At 41.4% G+C, this 16,309-nt stretch overlaps 2 protein-coding genes across 2 annotated transcripts; one reads left to right on the forward strand and one right to left on the reverse strand.

Annotated features, from left to right (window-relative positions):
* The first annotated feature begins 362 nt into the window (after positions 1-362).
* Positions 363-9,047, forward strand: LOC101736896 (uncharacterized). Its single transcript, XM_004929594.5, has 4 exons — positions 363-562; positions 2,287-2,400; positions 7,283-7,479; positions 8,923-9,047. The coding sequence occupies exons 1-4, from the start codon at positions 478-480 to the stop codon at positions 9,007-9,009; spliced, it is 483 nt and encodes a 160-aa protein (XP_004929651.1). The 5' UTR covers positions 363-477; the 3' UTR covers positions 9,010-9,047.
* Positions 9,048-10,358: 1,311 nt separating this feature from the next.
* LOC101742843 (uncharacterized) lies at positions 10,359-14,074 on the reverse strand. Its single transcript, XM_004929034.5, has 4 exons — positions 13,917-14,074; positions 12,595-12,708; positions 11,647-11,840; positions 10,359-10,605 (listed from the first exon to the last, which is right to left on the reverse strand). Exons 1-4 carry the CDS (start codon positions 13,987-13,989, stop codon positions 10,441-10,443), a joined length of 546 nt encoding a protein of 181 aa, XP_004929091.1. The 5' UTR covers positions 13,990-14,074; the 3' UTR covers positions 10,359-10,440.
* Between the last annotated feature and the right edge of the window lie 2,235 nt (positions 14,075-16,309).

Below are 16,309 nucleotides of genomic sequence, written 5' to 3' on the forward strand. Positions count from 1 at the left end.
AGGTCAGTTTGTCCGGTCACCGGTAGCCAAGTCCGTCGCTTGCGACGAAGGGCTCGGTGAGTAAATTAACCCACAAACACAGCCCACTAAGTTTCTCGCCGGATCTTCTCAGTGGGTCGCGTTTCCGATCCGGTGGTAGATTCTGCAAAGCACTGCTCTTGTTATGGCCAGTGCTAGCAACACCACCGGTTTGAGCCCCGAAAGCTACACCCTAGGGTAACGCTGATATAGCCACTCGAGACTATCAGCATTGGTATTTAAAAAAATATTAAGTTGTGTAATTCGATATGAAAACACGCAGCGTCTCACCCTTTACGACATAGATGTTACGCATAAAATAGAACAAAAAAATAACTATCTGCAGTCAAGGTTAGACCGCATGCGGGAGGTATGCAAAACGCATTGCAATCTGTGACAGCGATGAGCTCTTAAAGAGACGACGCGAAGGATTAGTCGCGTGTTAAAATTAATATAACGATGACAGTACTGGTTCGTTTATATTCAGTGACGTTTTTGTGTTTGTGGACAATTGTCGTAATCCAAGGGACTGATGTTGATAAATGTAAGTTTTTTTTCATAAATTTCTCGTCTTTTAATCGTCATTTTTTTAATGGCGCTGTACTAAACGCCTGCACGATACAAACACACTGATTATTTCGTTTACTAATTATCAAAAACGAAAAGAAATTAATATAGTTATTTTAATAAAAATATTGAATATAAAATTATTAAATAAAGACAAAACGAATTGGTGGGGTTTTTTCGTGATTGTATTTCGTTTGACGTTAGTACTTCAAAGGAGATTTTCAGTGTAGTATTTACTTAGAATGGGTGACAAGGTATAGGGCAAACTAAACTAGCATAAGCTATAATAGTATTGAGATTATTCATTAAGAGTATTATTATTATTAGCTATAAGAGTATTAAGCGGTAGGCAGCGGCTTGGCTCTGCTCCTGGCATTGCTGAACTCCATGGGCGACGGTAACCACTTACCATCAGGTGGGCCGTACGCTCGTCTGCCTACAAAGGCAATAAAAAATAATAATAATAATAATAGTATTTTTTTTTCTTTCATCCGCAATTTTACGATATCTATACTAATATATAAATCTACAGTATTTTTTACGGATGTTCCGTTATAACTACTGAACCCTGCATCAGATTGACTTGAAACTTGGTATCCGTGTAGAAAATACATGTACTTAATGGATAGGCTAATATTTATATGAGTGTTGGACTCCCTACACGAGTTGGGGGGGCGTTAATGATGAGAATCTTTGGGGAGGTGAGAAATAATAGTATTAATTTTAAATGCCCAGCGAAGCGGACAGGTACAGCTAGTCTTATAATGTTTTTGTATAATTTTTATGGCATTCCAACAGACGAGTTATCGGAGTTTATAAACGCCGCAATGTACCTACACAATATCTCACGAGATAGAAGTTTCATTTGCATTCCATGATGGCTGCCACTTTTGAAGGCAAACGCTTCGTGGCAGAAGAAGTCTTGATGGTGTGCCAGCTCCCTAAACCACCTGGCGTTAAGTGGATGGCGAAGCTCATAGACCTCAAAACGTGCCACCATCTTTTTATTTCTTTATCAATATTTTTTTTTGATTTAATAGAAAATTATAATCTACTTTTTAGTTCAGCTAACTACAAAAGCGTGTTTTTATAATGATCTTTCAAACTTTTCAAACAAAATCATTATTAATTTTTGTTTTTGAAGTTATACTTCTTTAAGCGCGTTATGAAAAATTGATGAGAGTGAAATTTTACGATGCGCGCGCACCGTGACACAAAATTAACAGAATGAAGTTGCCCACTAAATCGCTCATTACAATACGACCGACGTAACTTGGCGAGTCTGAATATAGTCGCAGGAGAACTTTCGCGCATGTACACTCGTAAAAAAAAGTGTTATTAACATTCATTTTTTAGTAATATAAATGACAAAATTATTATTTAATATAATTCATAATAAATATTATTAAATTATTAACGTTAAATATTTATTATTAATTATTTAATATTTCAAATAAAAAAGAAATAAAAAATTAATAAAAATAAAGTATAACTTCTTACGCGCGTACATAAGTACACGCATCCTTTTTTTTAATATATCATACGAAGCTAATTCAAACGGGACTTCAACACAGGCAATGTCGCATCGCTCGATACGAGCACACGAAGCGTCTTATCATTTAGGCCACGACGATTTCAAATTTGTATTATTCTAAACAAGAAACTATTAAGGCGTGTTTATGCTATCATTTTTGTTCGCAGGCTCGAAGGGAAAAGGACCACTGCCCGCATCAGTGGAATTAGTTGGGTGCGAGAAACCAAGATGCAAGCTCCGTCGGGGTCAAATCGCTACTTTGAACCTAAAGTTCAACGCCCGTTGGTGTTAAATCAGCTTAATTATGACCTCATTGTCAAGTAGCAGCTGCCCATTTCTTCCACGTCTTTCATTTTCATCCGTAAAACAAAAATAATTAATTTTTTTGAATACGTTTTTATTCACTGCTGGTAGGACCTGTTGTGAGTCCGCACGGGTAGGTACCACCACCCTGCCTATTTCTACCGTGAAGCAGTAATGCGTTTCGGTTTGAAGGGTAGGGCAGCCGTTGTAACTGTACTGAGACCTTAGAACTGATCTCAAGTTGAATAACGCATTTACGATGTAGATGTCTATGGGCTCCAGTAACCACTTAAAACCAGGTGGGCTGTGAGCTCGTCCACCAATCTAAGTAATAAAAAAAAAAAATTCACCTGTATCATCCATCTAATCTTTAAGTTATTTTGATCAACTTCGAGACGCCAGATTGACCTGAAAATTTGTACACGCATCAAGGATCGATGTCACTATAAACTACTAATTGCTGGTGGTTACTAACTATAATTTGTTATTAAGTTCATTGAACGAAAAGTAAATAAAAATGATGTCTTGCTTAAAGAAACGAAAAGTAGATACAGAGGGTCCCCAGTTTCATGAAAAATGGACTGAAGAATTCTTTTTTATCTTGCATAATGGTTTTTTTTTTTTTTTTTTTTGGTCAGGAGGAAATCGCCGGACTTCCGCCCTTTTCTGGGGATACTGGGCGGGGTATGTCAGAGTCGAACTGACTAAAACCTCCTGTCGCTCAACAACCAACGTCCAAACCTCGCATGAGACAGAACTCATGACAAGGCAAAGGGGGGAAAGTGAAGCGTTTAGTGCGGAGCACATCTCTCCCATCACCCTCCCCCTCGGGACGCCGGACTGGCGGTCGTCGGCGCCACGACCACCAGCCCTCTCGGTCGGCAGACTGTCCGAAGCCCGCCTAGATGGCGCCGGTTAGAGTGGGTTACCCTACGGAATACCCCGCTGGGCCAGAACCAGCGTGGGTCGAGGATAGCCGGCCTTCCATCACCCGGATGCTCTTGCGTAAAACGCGTGCAGAGCAGCTTGCACGTCGTCTTCTTAGGCCCCCCTCGCCGGTCCCCAGACCGACATGTGAGGGGACCCGAAACACTTAGAGGGCCAGGGCTTGGGCGAGATCCGCCTCCCTGGCCCCCGCTCGACGGCGGCGGGATTGTGCGTCTCTCACGCGCCCCGCCGCCTCCTTCTGCGAGATGGTGCACTCGCAGAAGTCGAGCATCGCCTTCCACGACTCGTCGTCGCCGAGCATCGATGCCACAACACTCGGCAACGACAAGTCGGTTCCTATTTTTGCGACGAGGACACGGCGCCACCCCTCCCATGCGGGGCAGGCGACGAGCGTATGCTCTGCCGTGTCCAAGTCGCAACCACAATGGTGGCACTCTGCCGTCGGCTCGGCTGTGATCCGGTGCAGGAACTCACCGAAACAACCATGCCCAGTGAGCACCTGCGTAAGCCGGAAAGTGAGGCGTCCTCTGTCACGATTCACCCAATCCACAAGGACCGGGCGAATCGCCTCGACGGTCCTACGACCAGCCGAAGGATCAGCCAGCCGTCTGGACCATGACTCCAGCACGGACCGCCGAGATTGGGCCCTCCGTGCTCTGACCACACTGGGGCTGGGACGCGCCACGCCCCGGGCACGAAGTTCAGCCCGCCACCTATAGTCAGCGGCGAGCGCCTCCGCTTCCAGAACCCAAGGCGGCGTCCCAGCCAGTACACACGCCGCCTCAAAGGAGATGGTGCGATAACCACGGATGACCCTGACCGCGATGTTGCATAATGGTAGGCCTATTTGTTTGCTGTGTAATAAACCTATTTCAGTGAGGAAAGAATCTATATATTAATACGTGAAGCAAAAACTTTGTATCCCTTTTTACGAAAATTGCGCGGACGGAGGAGTATGAAATTTTCCACACTTATAGAGAATATAGAGAAGAAGTGCACAATGCTAATATTTTTTTAAAATAATGCATAAAAGATACATTAAATCAATAAAGAAAACATTACACACACTACATACCATGTATTTGACGCACACACGCATGCATACTACTTATTGTCAAACTTTTGTTCTTGACATCTGTTGTCAAATTGAGAATAGATTAATTAATGTTTGTCTTTGTTAATATATTTTTATAGTGTAGCCTTGGCGAAATTTGTGATTATAGAAGTATAAAATACAATCATAATAGTGTACAAACTTACAATTCCAATTAATTATAGTCGAATTTCGACTACTGCGGGACCGCTAGTTCAATATAAAACGACATTAGTACTCAACTAATAATGCTACGCTGCACTCCCTGACAGGACAATTAAGAGCAGACAAAATCTAGAAGCTTACCGCATTATTTTTTTATTGCTTAGATGGATGGACGAGCTCATAGCCCACCTGGTGTTAAGTGGTTACTGGAGCCCATAGACATCTACAACATAAATACGCCACCCGCCTTGAGATATAAGTTCTAAAGATCTCAGTATAGTTACAACGGCTGCTCTAACCTTCAGACCGAAACGCATTACTGCTTCACGGCAGAAATGAGCAGGGCGGTGGTACCTACCCGCGCGGACTCACAAGAGGTCCTACCACCAGCAAATATGGAAAACCAGGAAGAAATGTTTCATAAACTTGATAATGTTTTGAAAGCTAGTTAGCTCAAAATTGGCAAAGACATTAAAACCATTTGCCGTAGGAGAATTTATCAAGGAGTGTAGTATTTTGTGTCCTGAAAAGAAAAATGAATTTGAAAAAATGATTTTGTCAAGACGAACTGTTGTTGTTCAAACTGTTGTTGTTGATAACGAGTTCACTGTTACTGAGGAATTGCTTGCTTTACAGCCGCTAAATGTAATCACTACAGGAGAGGATATTTTTATTGAAGTTCAAAAGGTATTCACAAGTTTTGGCTTGTAATAAATAGGTCTCGCGTTGTAGTAGGCCTTGCGTTGTAGTAAGTCGCGCGTTGTAGTAGGTCGCGCGTTGTAGTGGGTCCCGCGTTGTTACAGTAGATCGCGCGTTGTAGTAGGTCTCACGTTGTAATAGGTCTCGCGTTGTAGTAGGTCTCGCGTTGTAGTGGGTCTCGCGTTGTAGTAGGTCTCGCGTTGTAGTGGGTCGCGCGTTGTAGTGGGTCTCGCGCTGTATTCACGCCACCGCGCGCCCGTGTCATCACCTCGTAGTAGGTGATGCCCTTCTCTTTGGCGGCCGGCAGCAGCTCTACTACCACTGCAGCCGACCGCGGGGCGCGCGGTTTTCTCATAGCAGTTTTGCCCCTCGGCTCCGGCTCGGCTCTTGACGTGAAGCGGCGGCCGCAAAGTTGGGCTTGGGACGCGGCGCAGCAGACGTCGCCACCTTCAGGCCCGCGCCGCACTACCACGGTCCAGGCCTCGTCCATGTTGTTCGGGACCGGAGGCAGCGGGCGGGGCTGGGGAGTCAGAGCCACTGACTTACGTATTATTGTCACGTAGATCTTAGTATATCGACGCTTGAAAGGCAAACGTGACTAAGCGACAATAACTGCTTTGTACATAAATGATAGGCATTAACCACATTCGATGCACATAAAAAAATATATTTCTAGGTCTATTAAAATAATTTCAATCCTACAGCTAGATTCGTTAAAATATAACTTTTTTCAGGTATTTCAACTTTAAATTAGTCTACTGTAAAGTTCACGCATTGTCGCTTAGTCACGTTTGCCTTTCAAGCGTCGATATGTTTAATCTTAATTATCACGTTTTGTATACAATGATTAGACAGTAAGTAACTTAGGCACATACTGACTAATTAAGAATATTGTTATAGCTGTAGCAAAGTACGACTGCGTGCTGTCAATGTAGGCGTGAGAGCACGTAAGGTTAGCAAACAAAAAACTTAAGAAAAAAAAAACTTTTAAGATTTGACATGATGACCGTACTTCGTGAACAATATGTGGAACTTGAGCAACGTGGAAACAATAAGTACAAGTCGACTGATGGCTCATTCGCTACTAATCATATATAACACATAAACTAATTATAGATAAGCAAATCAAACAATCAACAAAAATCTTTACGGGCGTCGGCCACTAGATGGCTTCGCTTCGATTAGTTTCTCATGGCTCCTGTAGATGGCAGTAACATATTACCTGTCCTATATTTTATTTTTAATGAAGGATTTTGTAAACTTTCAGAAACCACTAACTGATAAAATTTACTCAATTTGTCTTTATCGAATAAAGACTTTTATGATTTATTATTTTTTAATATTCTGCGTTTAGTTACACAATAATTAAATGTCTTAACTTTAACAACGTATAAGTTTAAGAGCATCCGTTACAAGATGTCGCTAGTTTCCATACAAAAAAGTATTTGTCTTAAAGTATCGCAGTTTCAGGGACCTGTTACTGACATATTAGGTGCTAATCTATGCTACTGACCTCTCCTTCGGATGCACACACTAACGAAAATATGTATTTACGATTACAACTACAAACAAAGGCCACGCACGCTCGTACTTTGGAACAACTATACCAGTGCGCTTAGTGCGAGCTTTTTAACGTTATCGATAGCGTAAAACTTAACTCAAATTTGTATGGAGTCGGAACAGCGCCCCTAGCGGCAAACGTAGGCAAACGTTCAAACTCCATACAAATGTAAATTAACTTTTACGCTATCGAGAACGTTAAAAAATCTCACACTAAGCACAGTTATTTAATTTTCACTAAAAAATAAAAATATTGTCTTTTCCAGCTCACGCGATCCATTCTGACTCCATACAAATGTAAATTAACTTTTACGCTATCGAGAAAGTTAAAAAATCTCACACCAAGCACAATTATTTAATTTTCGCCAAAAAAATAAAAAGATTCTCTTTTCCAGCTCACGCCATCCGACACATGCACACGAAGGCCTCAGCCAAAGCGTACTTGGCCCTGTTCTTTCCAGTGACTTACAAACTAGAACTCGGGGACATGGAGAAGACTTGCCAATTCCTCACTAACACAAAATGTCCTATACCGTCCGGTCAAGAAGTGCACTTTTCACTCGAGATCCTAATAGAAGATGACTTTCCTAAGGTCAGCGCTCGAAATTTCATAATCTATCTATCTATATATATAAAAATGAATTGCTGTTCATTAGTCTCGCTAAAAATCGAGAACGGCTGGACCGATTTGGCTAATTTTGGTCTTGAATTATTTGTGGAAGTCCAGAGAAGGTTTAAAAGGTAAATAAATATGAAAATGCTCGGAATTAAATAAAAATCACAATTTTGTTTTTCCTTTGATGTGTCTCCCGTCGGACGGATTCCCCGGTCACCGTCCTCGTCGAACCCGTCGCTTGCGCCGAAGGGCTCGACGAGCGAATTAACCCATAGACACAGCCCTTTTTTTTTTTTGTCAGGAGGAAATCACCGGTCTTCCGCCCTCCACTGGGGATGGAGGGCGGGGCATGTCGGAGTTGAACCGACTAAAACCTCCTGTCGCTCAACAACCAGCATCCAAACCTCGCATGAGACAGAACTCATGAAAAGGCAAAGGGGGAAAAGTGAAGCGTTTAGTGCGGAGCACATCTCTCCCATCACCCTCCCCCTCGGGACGCCGGACTGGCGGTCGTCGGTGCCACGACCACCAGTCCTCTCGGTCGGCAATAGACACAGCCCACTGAGTTTCTCACCGGATCTTCTCAGTGGGTTCCCTTTCCGATCCGGTGGTAGATTCTGCGAAGCACTGCTCTTGCTAGGGTCAGTGTTAGCACCTCTCCAGTTTGAGCCCCGTGAGCCCACCTACAAACGTTAGGGCGAAACTGAAATAGCCTCTCAAAGCTAACAGCATAGGTAGGAAGAAAAAAGACGGATTCCTTTTGTTTGTTTTAAATTTATTTTAGGTCTTTTATTTATCGATTGAGGCACTACGAAGTCTGCCGGGTCAGCTAGTAGGTCATAATTTATGAAACACATGCCTCCCCGCGGAGACCTTGATAGTCTTAATCTCATCATTGGGTGAATACAATGACCGTCTAACCCATTAGGCCACGGACGATCTCCGACCTCATGTAATTAGGTGGCCATAGTATTTATTCTATGGTGTAAATGCCTTCGTAAATGTAAATGTTTTTTTTTATTGCTTAAATGGGTGGACGTGCTCACAGCCCACCTGGTGTTAAGTGGTTACTGGAGCCCATAGACATCTACAACGTAAATGCGCCACCCACCTTGAGATATAGGTTCTAAGGTCTCAAGTACCTATAGCTACAACGGCTGCCCCACCCTTCAAACCTGCTTCACGGCAGAAATAAGCAGGGCGGTGGTACCTACCCGCGCGGACTCACAAGAGGTCCTACCACCAGTAAAAAGCGGTTTCAAAAACATCAATTTACATTAAGTACCAGGAAATTGTGTAACACGAACGATTGACAAACATTTTTTATTGACAAGAGAATAAGAGACAAATGTAATCATATTGAAAAAAAAAGTCAATAATTTTACACTGAAATCGTAAATTCCATGTTCATCTTTTCAGAATCAACAATTGACAGTCGAGTTCATCATAGAAGACCAGGACAACAAACCTCTTATTTGTGCTGAACTACCAATTGTAATTGTATAGCTTAGAAATTATATTGCATTAATAAATCAATAAGAAAACGAAGATGTTTTAATCGAATGTTTAGTGCAAATATGAGTTTTTTAATTAGACTTCGTTGCGCGCCTGAGGGTAAATTTTTTACGGATGAAACGTAATCTATATATTAATACACGAAGCAAAAACTTTGTATCCCTTTTTACGAAAATTGCACGGACGGAGCAGTATGAAATTTTGCACACTTATAGAGAATATAGAGAAGAAGTGCACAATGCTAATATTTTTTTTAAATAATGCATAAAAGATACATTAAATCAATAAAGAAAACATTACACACACTACATACCATGTATTTGACGCACACACGCATGCATACTATTTATTGTCAAACTTTTGTTCTTGGCGTCTGTTGTCAAATTGAGAATAGAATAAATTTGTTTGCCTTTGTTAATATTTTTATAGTGTAGTCTTGGCGAAATTTGTGATTATAGAAGTATAAAATACAATCATAATAGTGTGCAAACTTACAATTCCAATTAATTATAGTCGAATTTCGACTACTGCGGGACCACTAGTAATAATAATAATATAAGAGACACAAAAATGTGGGACGTTTTTGTCCAAGAAGAGGGAGAGAGCGATCGAGACCGATTTGCCCACTGAGTTTCTCGCCGGATCTTCTCACTGGGCCGCGTTTCCGATCCGGTGGTAGATTCTGCGAATCATTGCTCTTGCTAGGGCCAGTGTTAGCAATACTTCCGGCTTGAGCCCCGAGAGCTCACCTACATGGTGGGATTAATGTCAATGCACCATTTCGGGAACCACTGTCCCATAGTGGTTGCTGCGGTCTGGAGTTGCCGAAGCAATAACGACTTCTTCTTACACGAGTAGTAGATAGCCGTGTCAAGATTCGAATTCATAGCATTCATGTCACAGCCAAATTATCTAAAATAGCTAATTAATAATATTCTTCTTTTTCTTCACTAGTGAAGAGCTTCCCCTAGTGGGATAAGCCCACTAGGTGGGGTCGGCACAGCTAATTTTTCTCTTTCATTCTCTTCTATCAGCCGTCAGCTCAACACTCACTCCTCTCTCTCTCTCTCTCTTATCGTCATTCACACACTCCATCTATGTCTTCTTCGATCGACCTCTTCCCCCTCTACTTTGCACTGCCAATTCCATACATCTCCTAGTCACATGCATCAAATAATATATTAACTCATAAATAAAATTATAATAGCTAAAGAGTGCAATTAATTTAAAGAAGTAAACAGTAACTCATACTTTTTTGAAAAAGAAGTTCATTAACTAATTGCAATGCTGAGCTTTGGCCTGTAAAAGTGTTTCTTATTAATAGAAGAGAAATACAAAAACTGTATAAGTGGGCATTTATTTATATTGTAAAAATTAAACAAAGCATTTCGGACGTAATATCAAACGAACATGCCCGCATGCTCAACTAGCGCCATCTAGTTTCGTTGCGTTATAAACATGTTCACTTAAGTGGTGTGTTTTGGTCGGGCTTGTTAGGGGCGGAGCGATCGTGATTGGAACTCGGAGGCACAAAACAGGTACATCCCGTTCATCCACGATCCTGAATTCGATTGTAACTGAAGTACCCTGAAAGGAAATGGTTATCAACATCTAGAAAGTATTTTGCATTCGTCAGCTAACTAAAATTTGAACACACGAAGCAAGATAAAGTACTGTTACGCTGGTAAGAGTAACGCCATCTATCGCCGAATAGTCGAACGAATATATATCGAATAATATCGAAGGAAGGATACAGAATACTCGAGAATTACAGCGCCATCTATTAACAGATAGCGGAAACTACGACTAGAGATGTGTAGAATATTCCCGATCACCTGAAGCGAAGCAGAACAAGCGAATTGAGAGTTTTAAGGTGTCTGTGAAGTGTTTAAGTGTTTTAAGTGTTGAATACAGTTTTTTTTAGTTGTACTTTAGTGAAATTTTATTTATCCCTAGCCCCAGCGTCTAACAGTACAATGCAATGCGATTATGAAATTGGCTTGCACTTCTTTAGAATCCAATCTCTATTATCACCATGAGTTTTCGGGCATTACTGCCGCGAAGAAATTATTGATTTCCGGTTCGAAGGGTGGAAGTTTGAACATCTACTACATAAAACGATAAGACTTCGGACGGGTGTCTCTTTGTGGGGTGGCAGCATTCTTGTGGTGAAATGATGAGGCCGGGTAACTATCTAATATGGATCAGGAGCTTCTTTAGACTTTTAGAGGAAATAATAATCTCTAATGTATTGTAGTTAGACAATGGTCATCCGAAATTTGAATTTTTTTTTATTGCTTAGATGGGTTGACGAGCTCACAGCCCACCTGGTGTCAAGTGGTTACTGGAGCCCATAGCCATCCTCAACGTAAATGCGCCACCCACCTTGAGATATAAGTTCTAAGGTCTCAAGTATAGTTACAACGGCTGCCCCACCCTTCAAACCGAAACGCATTACTGCTTCACGGCAGAAATAGGCAGGGTGGTGGTACCCACCCGCGCGGACTCACAAGAGGTCCTACCACCAGTAAAAATAAAATAGTTATGAAAAACCAAGTGCAGCTTCTGAGAGTTCTGGTTAGTTCGCTTAAAATTTCCGGGACAACGTTTTGAAAGTATCATCTTCACCTGAGGGAAGAACGGCTCGATGAACATTTTCAACGTGTAGGTCGCAACCTCGCCAGCCAGCAGCGGACAGTAGGTGTTTGTGAGGAAGTTGCAGGTGATGGCGTGTTCGCCAAGATCATATGGGACCGGCACGTTGTGGATCCCGATGTTTATGTAGGCCGTGGCTAACGTTTTCATATTGCGGATAACGCGAGCTGTCAGAGAAAAGATTGTAAATGTGTATTTCTATGTTTTTTTTTTATTGTCCTTGTAGGCAGCCGAGTATACGGCCCACCTGATGGTGAGTGGTTACCGTCGCCCATGGACTTCAGCAATGCCAGGGGCAGAGCCAAGCCGCTGCCTACCGATTTGTTGACGACGGCTTAGTATGAGTAGAGTTACTCGTCCACGCGTAGCTGAAATAGCTCCTAAGCTGTCAGCGAATAGTTGGGAGAAAAAAACAATTTCCTGATTGCAGTTCGGCTGAGCAGACGAGTTCACAACCGGTCTTAGATGCGACGTGTACTATTCACCGTTAAAAAAAAATGTGTGTGTGTGCAAGTCACACACGGTAGAAGTGAAACTTATAAATAAGATATAGATATACTGACTATCCCACTACACAGGAGCATACATATTTTATGGACAATGTTTAGTAGACGATAGTGGGGATGCTACGAAAATCGCACAAAGAGGAGACCGAGAGCGTCTAATGTGTTCTATCTCATTCTCTCGCCGGCTGAATCCTATACATTTATGTGTTGGTGTCTCTATGGACTTATTTTTTCGTTTCATCAAGTTTGAAATCACAACGATTCTAAAGAAGTTTCACTTCAAAAACATAACGTTTTTTTTCATACCAATTTGTCAAATCCATTCGCGCAATTAGGGGAAATTTTGATTTTTTAGATATAAATAAAAGAAAATTAAAGATGCTTTGCTGATGCTACTTTTGTGGGATGTACTTACGTGCTTGGAATATGATGTCAATAACGCAGTCCTGCAGCTGTGGCAGAGAGCACGGCGGCTCCGAACATCCGTGGATGTACGTGTTTATCGGAAGGTCTCCTTCGTTTCTAATACCTTAAACATATTAGTAAACATATATGTAGTTAGAAATGACAAAACATCAAAACATAATAATCTATATAGGACTTCTGGGTATTTTTTTTATTGCTTAGATTGGTGGCCGCTAGTTCAATCAGATTAAGACGACTTTGGACTCCAGCATTGATGTCGCTATCCACTGCGCGGAGGACAGGAATGAATGGAAGAACACAGTCCTAATAAAAGTGCTCCGTAAAGGTCACGACCCTCAGCACTGAGGAGTACGGCGCACAGAGGAGGAGATGGGGGCCGAGCTCACGGCCCACCTGGTTTTAAGTGGATATTGAAGCCCATAGACATCTACAACGTAAATGCCGCCACCCACCTTGAGACATCAGTTGTAAATCTCAGTTTTACAGTACAACGGCTGCTCCACTCTTCAAACTGGAACGCATTACTGCTTCACGGCAGAAATAGGCGGAGTGGTGATACCTACCCGTGCGGACTCGCAAGACTTTCTACCACATAGAACACACTACACACTCTGAAGGCAATAAATAGAACACTACCCGACGGTAAGTGGTTCATCTAATTTCTACCAGTTAAAGCTCAAAAGAGACCGTTTAAAATTACTGTAACAGATGAGGATATCGACATGAAGGAAGTATTTTGCCATTTGATTATGAACTATATTAAGATTTGGTTTATTGCTCATTTTCAAATATCTCTCAAGACCGCCGTGTGATCCACTAAATTCGTCTATGTACTCTTGTGGCGCTCAATCGGTCGTTCAAAATAGAATTCATATTAACATACTAGTGGTAGGACCTCTTGTGAGTCCGCACGGGTAGGTACCACCACTCTGCCTATTTCTGCCGTGAAGCAGTAATGCGTTTCGGTTTGAAGTGTGGGGCAGCCGTTGTAACTATACTTGAGACCTTAGAACTTATATCTCATAGTGGGTAACGCATTTACGTTGTGGATGTCTATGGGCTCCAGTAACCACTTAACACCAGGTATGCTGTGAGCTCGTCATCATCATCATCAACAGCCCACAGTCGTCCACTGCTGGACATAGGCCTCTCCCAATCCACACCACTGAGCCCGGTTACGGCTCTCCTCGTCCACTTCTTGTGAGCTCGTCCACCCATCTAAGCAATAAAAAAATATTTAAATAATTCATCGCTGTGGCAACGTGTGGTTATTTGTGGCGTAGAAAACGTGATATTATCTGTGAAACTTACATTGACTAACCCCTGTGGTCTGTCCACTGACAAGCGTTACACAAACACCCACCAATAAAAACAGAAGCGACATTCTTATTGTAGTTTTAAAATTAAATTTAAACTTTTAATTAAGTACTTGGCACGTTTATCGATTTGTCCATTTTATAACAACAACAACGACCCTTTTATACAAAACATTATCGATTTTTGATAAATAATTCTTCCAATCACGTAAATTGGTAAGTCATTCATTGAACATCTGCATTTCGATATAATCCTTAGACGATAGCTTAAGGAGGTCCTTGCCGGGCTTGGGCAAGGACAGGCGAACACTTTCACGAACTTTAAAGTACTTTAAAGTTTTATGACAAGTCGTTGTGGCCTAAAGGATAAGACGTCCGGTGCATTCGTATGTAGCGATGCACCGGTATTCGAATCCCGCAGGCGGGTACCAATTTTTCTAATGAAATACGTACTCAACAAATGTTCACGATTGTCTTCCACGGTGAAGGAATAACATCGTGTAATAAAAATGAAACCCGCAAAATTATAATTTGCGTAATCACTGGTAGTAGGACCTCTTGGGAGTCCGCACGGGTAGGTACCACCACCCCGCCTATTTCCGCCGTGAAGCAGTAATGCGTTTCGGTTCGAAGGGTGGGGTAGCCGTTGTAACTATACTGAGATCTTAGAACTTATATCTCGAGGTGGGTGGCGCACTTACGTTATAGATGTCTATGGGCTCTCAAAACATCTCGAGAGGCTTGGTCTCAACAAAAAGTCGGTGGTGGCGCAGATGCAAAAAGCAGTCTTTGTGGACAATGCCCGTATAGTTCGCCGGTTTCTCGCCCAATAGTCCCTAACGCTCCGGCCGATTGTTGCCCACCTCGCCGGAGTGTGTCCTGCCGTCTTCTCAGGCGAGCCAGTGTTTAATACACATAATAATAATAATTACATTTATTTACTCAAATTTATAATACAAATAACTTTTCAATTAATCTATATATATAAAAATTACTGTTCGTTAGTCTCGCTAAAACTCGAGAACGGCTGGACCGATTTGGCTAATTTTGGTATTGAATTATTTGAGGAAGTCCAGGGAAGGTTTAAAAGGTAGATAAATATGAAAATGCTCGGAATTAAATAAAAATAACAATTTTGTTTTTCTTTTGATGTGTCCCCCGTCGAACGGAATCCTTTTGTTTGTTTTAAGTTTATTTTATACAATAGCTTAGGTATTTTATTTATCGATTGAGGCACTACGAAGTCTGCCGGGTCAGCTAGTATGACATAAAAATTCTAATTCTAAACAATATTACAATATATTATACTGAGATATATATATATATATATATTAGTAGGTAAGTAAGAGGGAACTTAACAGGGGCAGTCGTCAGTCAGAATGTATTTATAATTTTAACTTATGCTATTTTTTTAAGAAAACATTTTCTTAAAACACTAAATTAGTATAGATAGATGTAAAAGAATTCTGTAAATTTGAAAAGGAATTTTGTTTTTACGATCGAAAATAAAACAACAATCTCTATTGACTAAGTAGTAAGCTACGTCAGTACATGGAATCCGTCAGGTGTGCACGAACAGATGGTGGTTGAGATAAGGACCTGCGATAACGGATTCTATTGAATTTTTGTTATGGAATTGAAGATAATGTTGATGGAATAAAATTTTAAAATGATAAAATATTACGATCTGAGACTAAAAACTGGCTACCAAGACGAAATCTAATGACTAACTAACTATTAGCTCCTTACATATTATATAAAATTGGGATTTAGTACGGGAGGAATAAGTTTTTTTTTTTTGTAAAATATATTTAATTCGTTGCGGCTGGCCATCGGCGAAACCAAAAAACAGAGCATGAGCACTCTCCTGGAATCGCTTGATGATGCTCCCTGCGGGCGTCCATACATAATGGTTCACAGAAAACTGCAGCCGTGGGCGCTCCCGGTGACCGAGCGGCTTTCAGCTTCGGCAGTTGTGAGAAATTGTTACATCGTTATTCCTGCCCGCAGCAGGGACAAATTTCTCTCTGGATTTTCTCAGTGGGTCGCGTTTCCGATCCGATGGTAGATTCTGCGAAGTACTGCTCTTGCTAGGGCCAGTGTTAGCAACACTCCGGCTTGAGCCCCGTGAGCTGACCTACACGTTAGGACGAAGCTGAAATAACCTCTCAAGGCTATCAGCAAAGAAGAGAAAAAAACGTGGTCGTTGCTAACATTACTCAAGTTTTTCAAAATACTCAACATGTCACTTTGTGACTTCTGTAGCGTAGATAATACACATATTATTGAAGGTCTGTAGGTAGTAAGTAACAACTAAACACCAAATATGCTATCTCAGTGCGTGTACATTTAAATAATATAATAGAAAGCTCAACATTCTCCACATTT

The sequence above is a fragment of the Bombyx mori genome, chromosome 16, assembly GCF_030269925.1.
Source record: "Bombyx mori chromosome 16, ASM3026992v2".
In the NCBI taxonomy this organism is placed as follows: domain Eukaryota; kingdom Metazoa; phylum Arthropoda; class Insecta; order Lepidoptera; family Bombycidae; genus Bombyx; species Bombyx mori.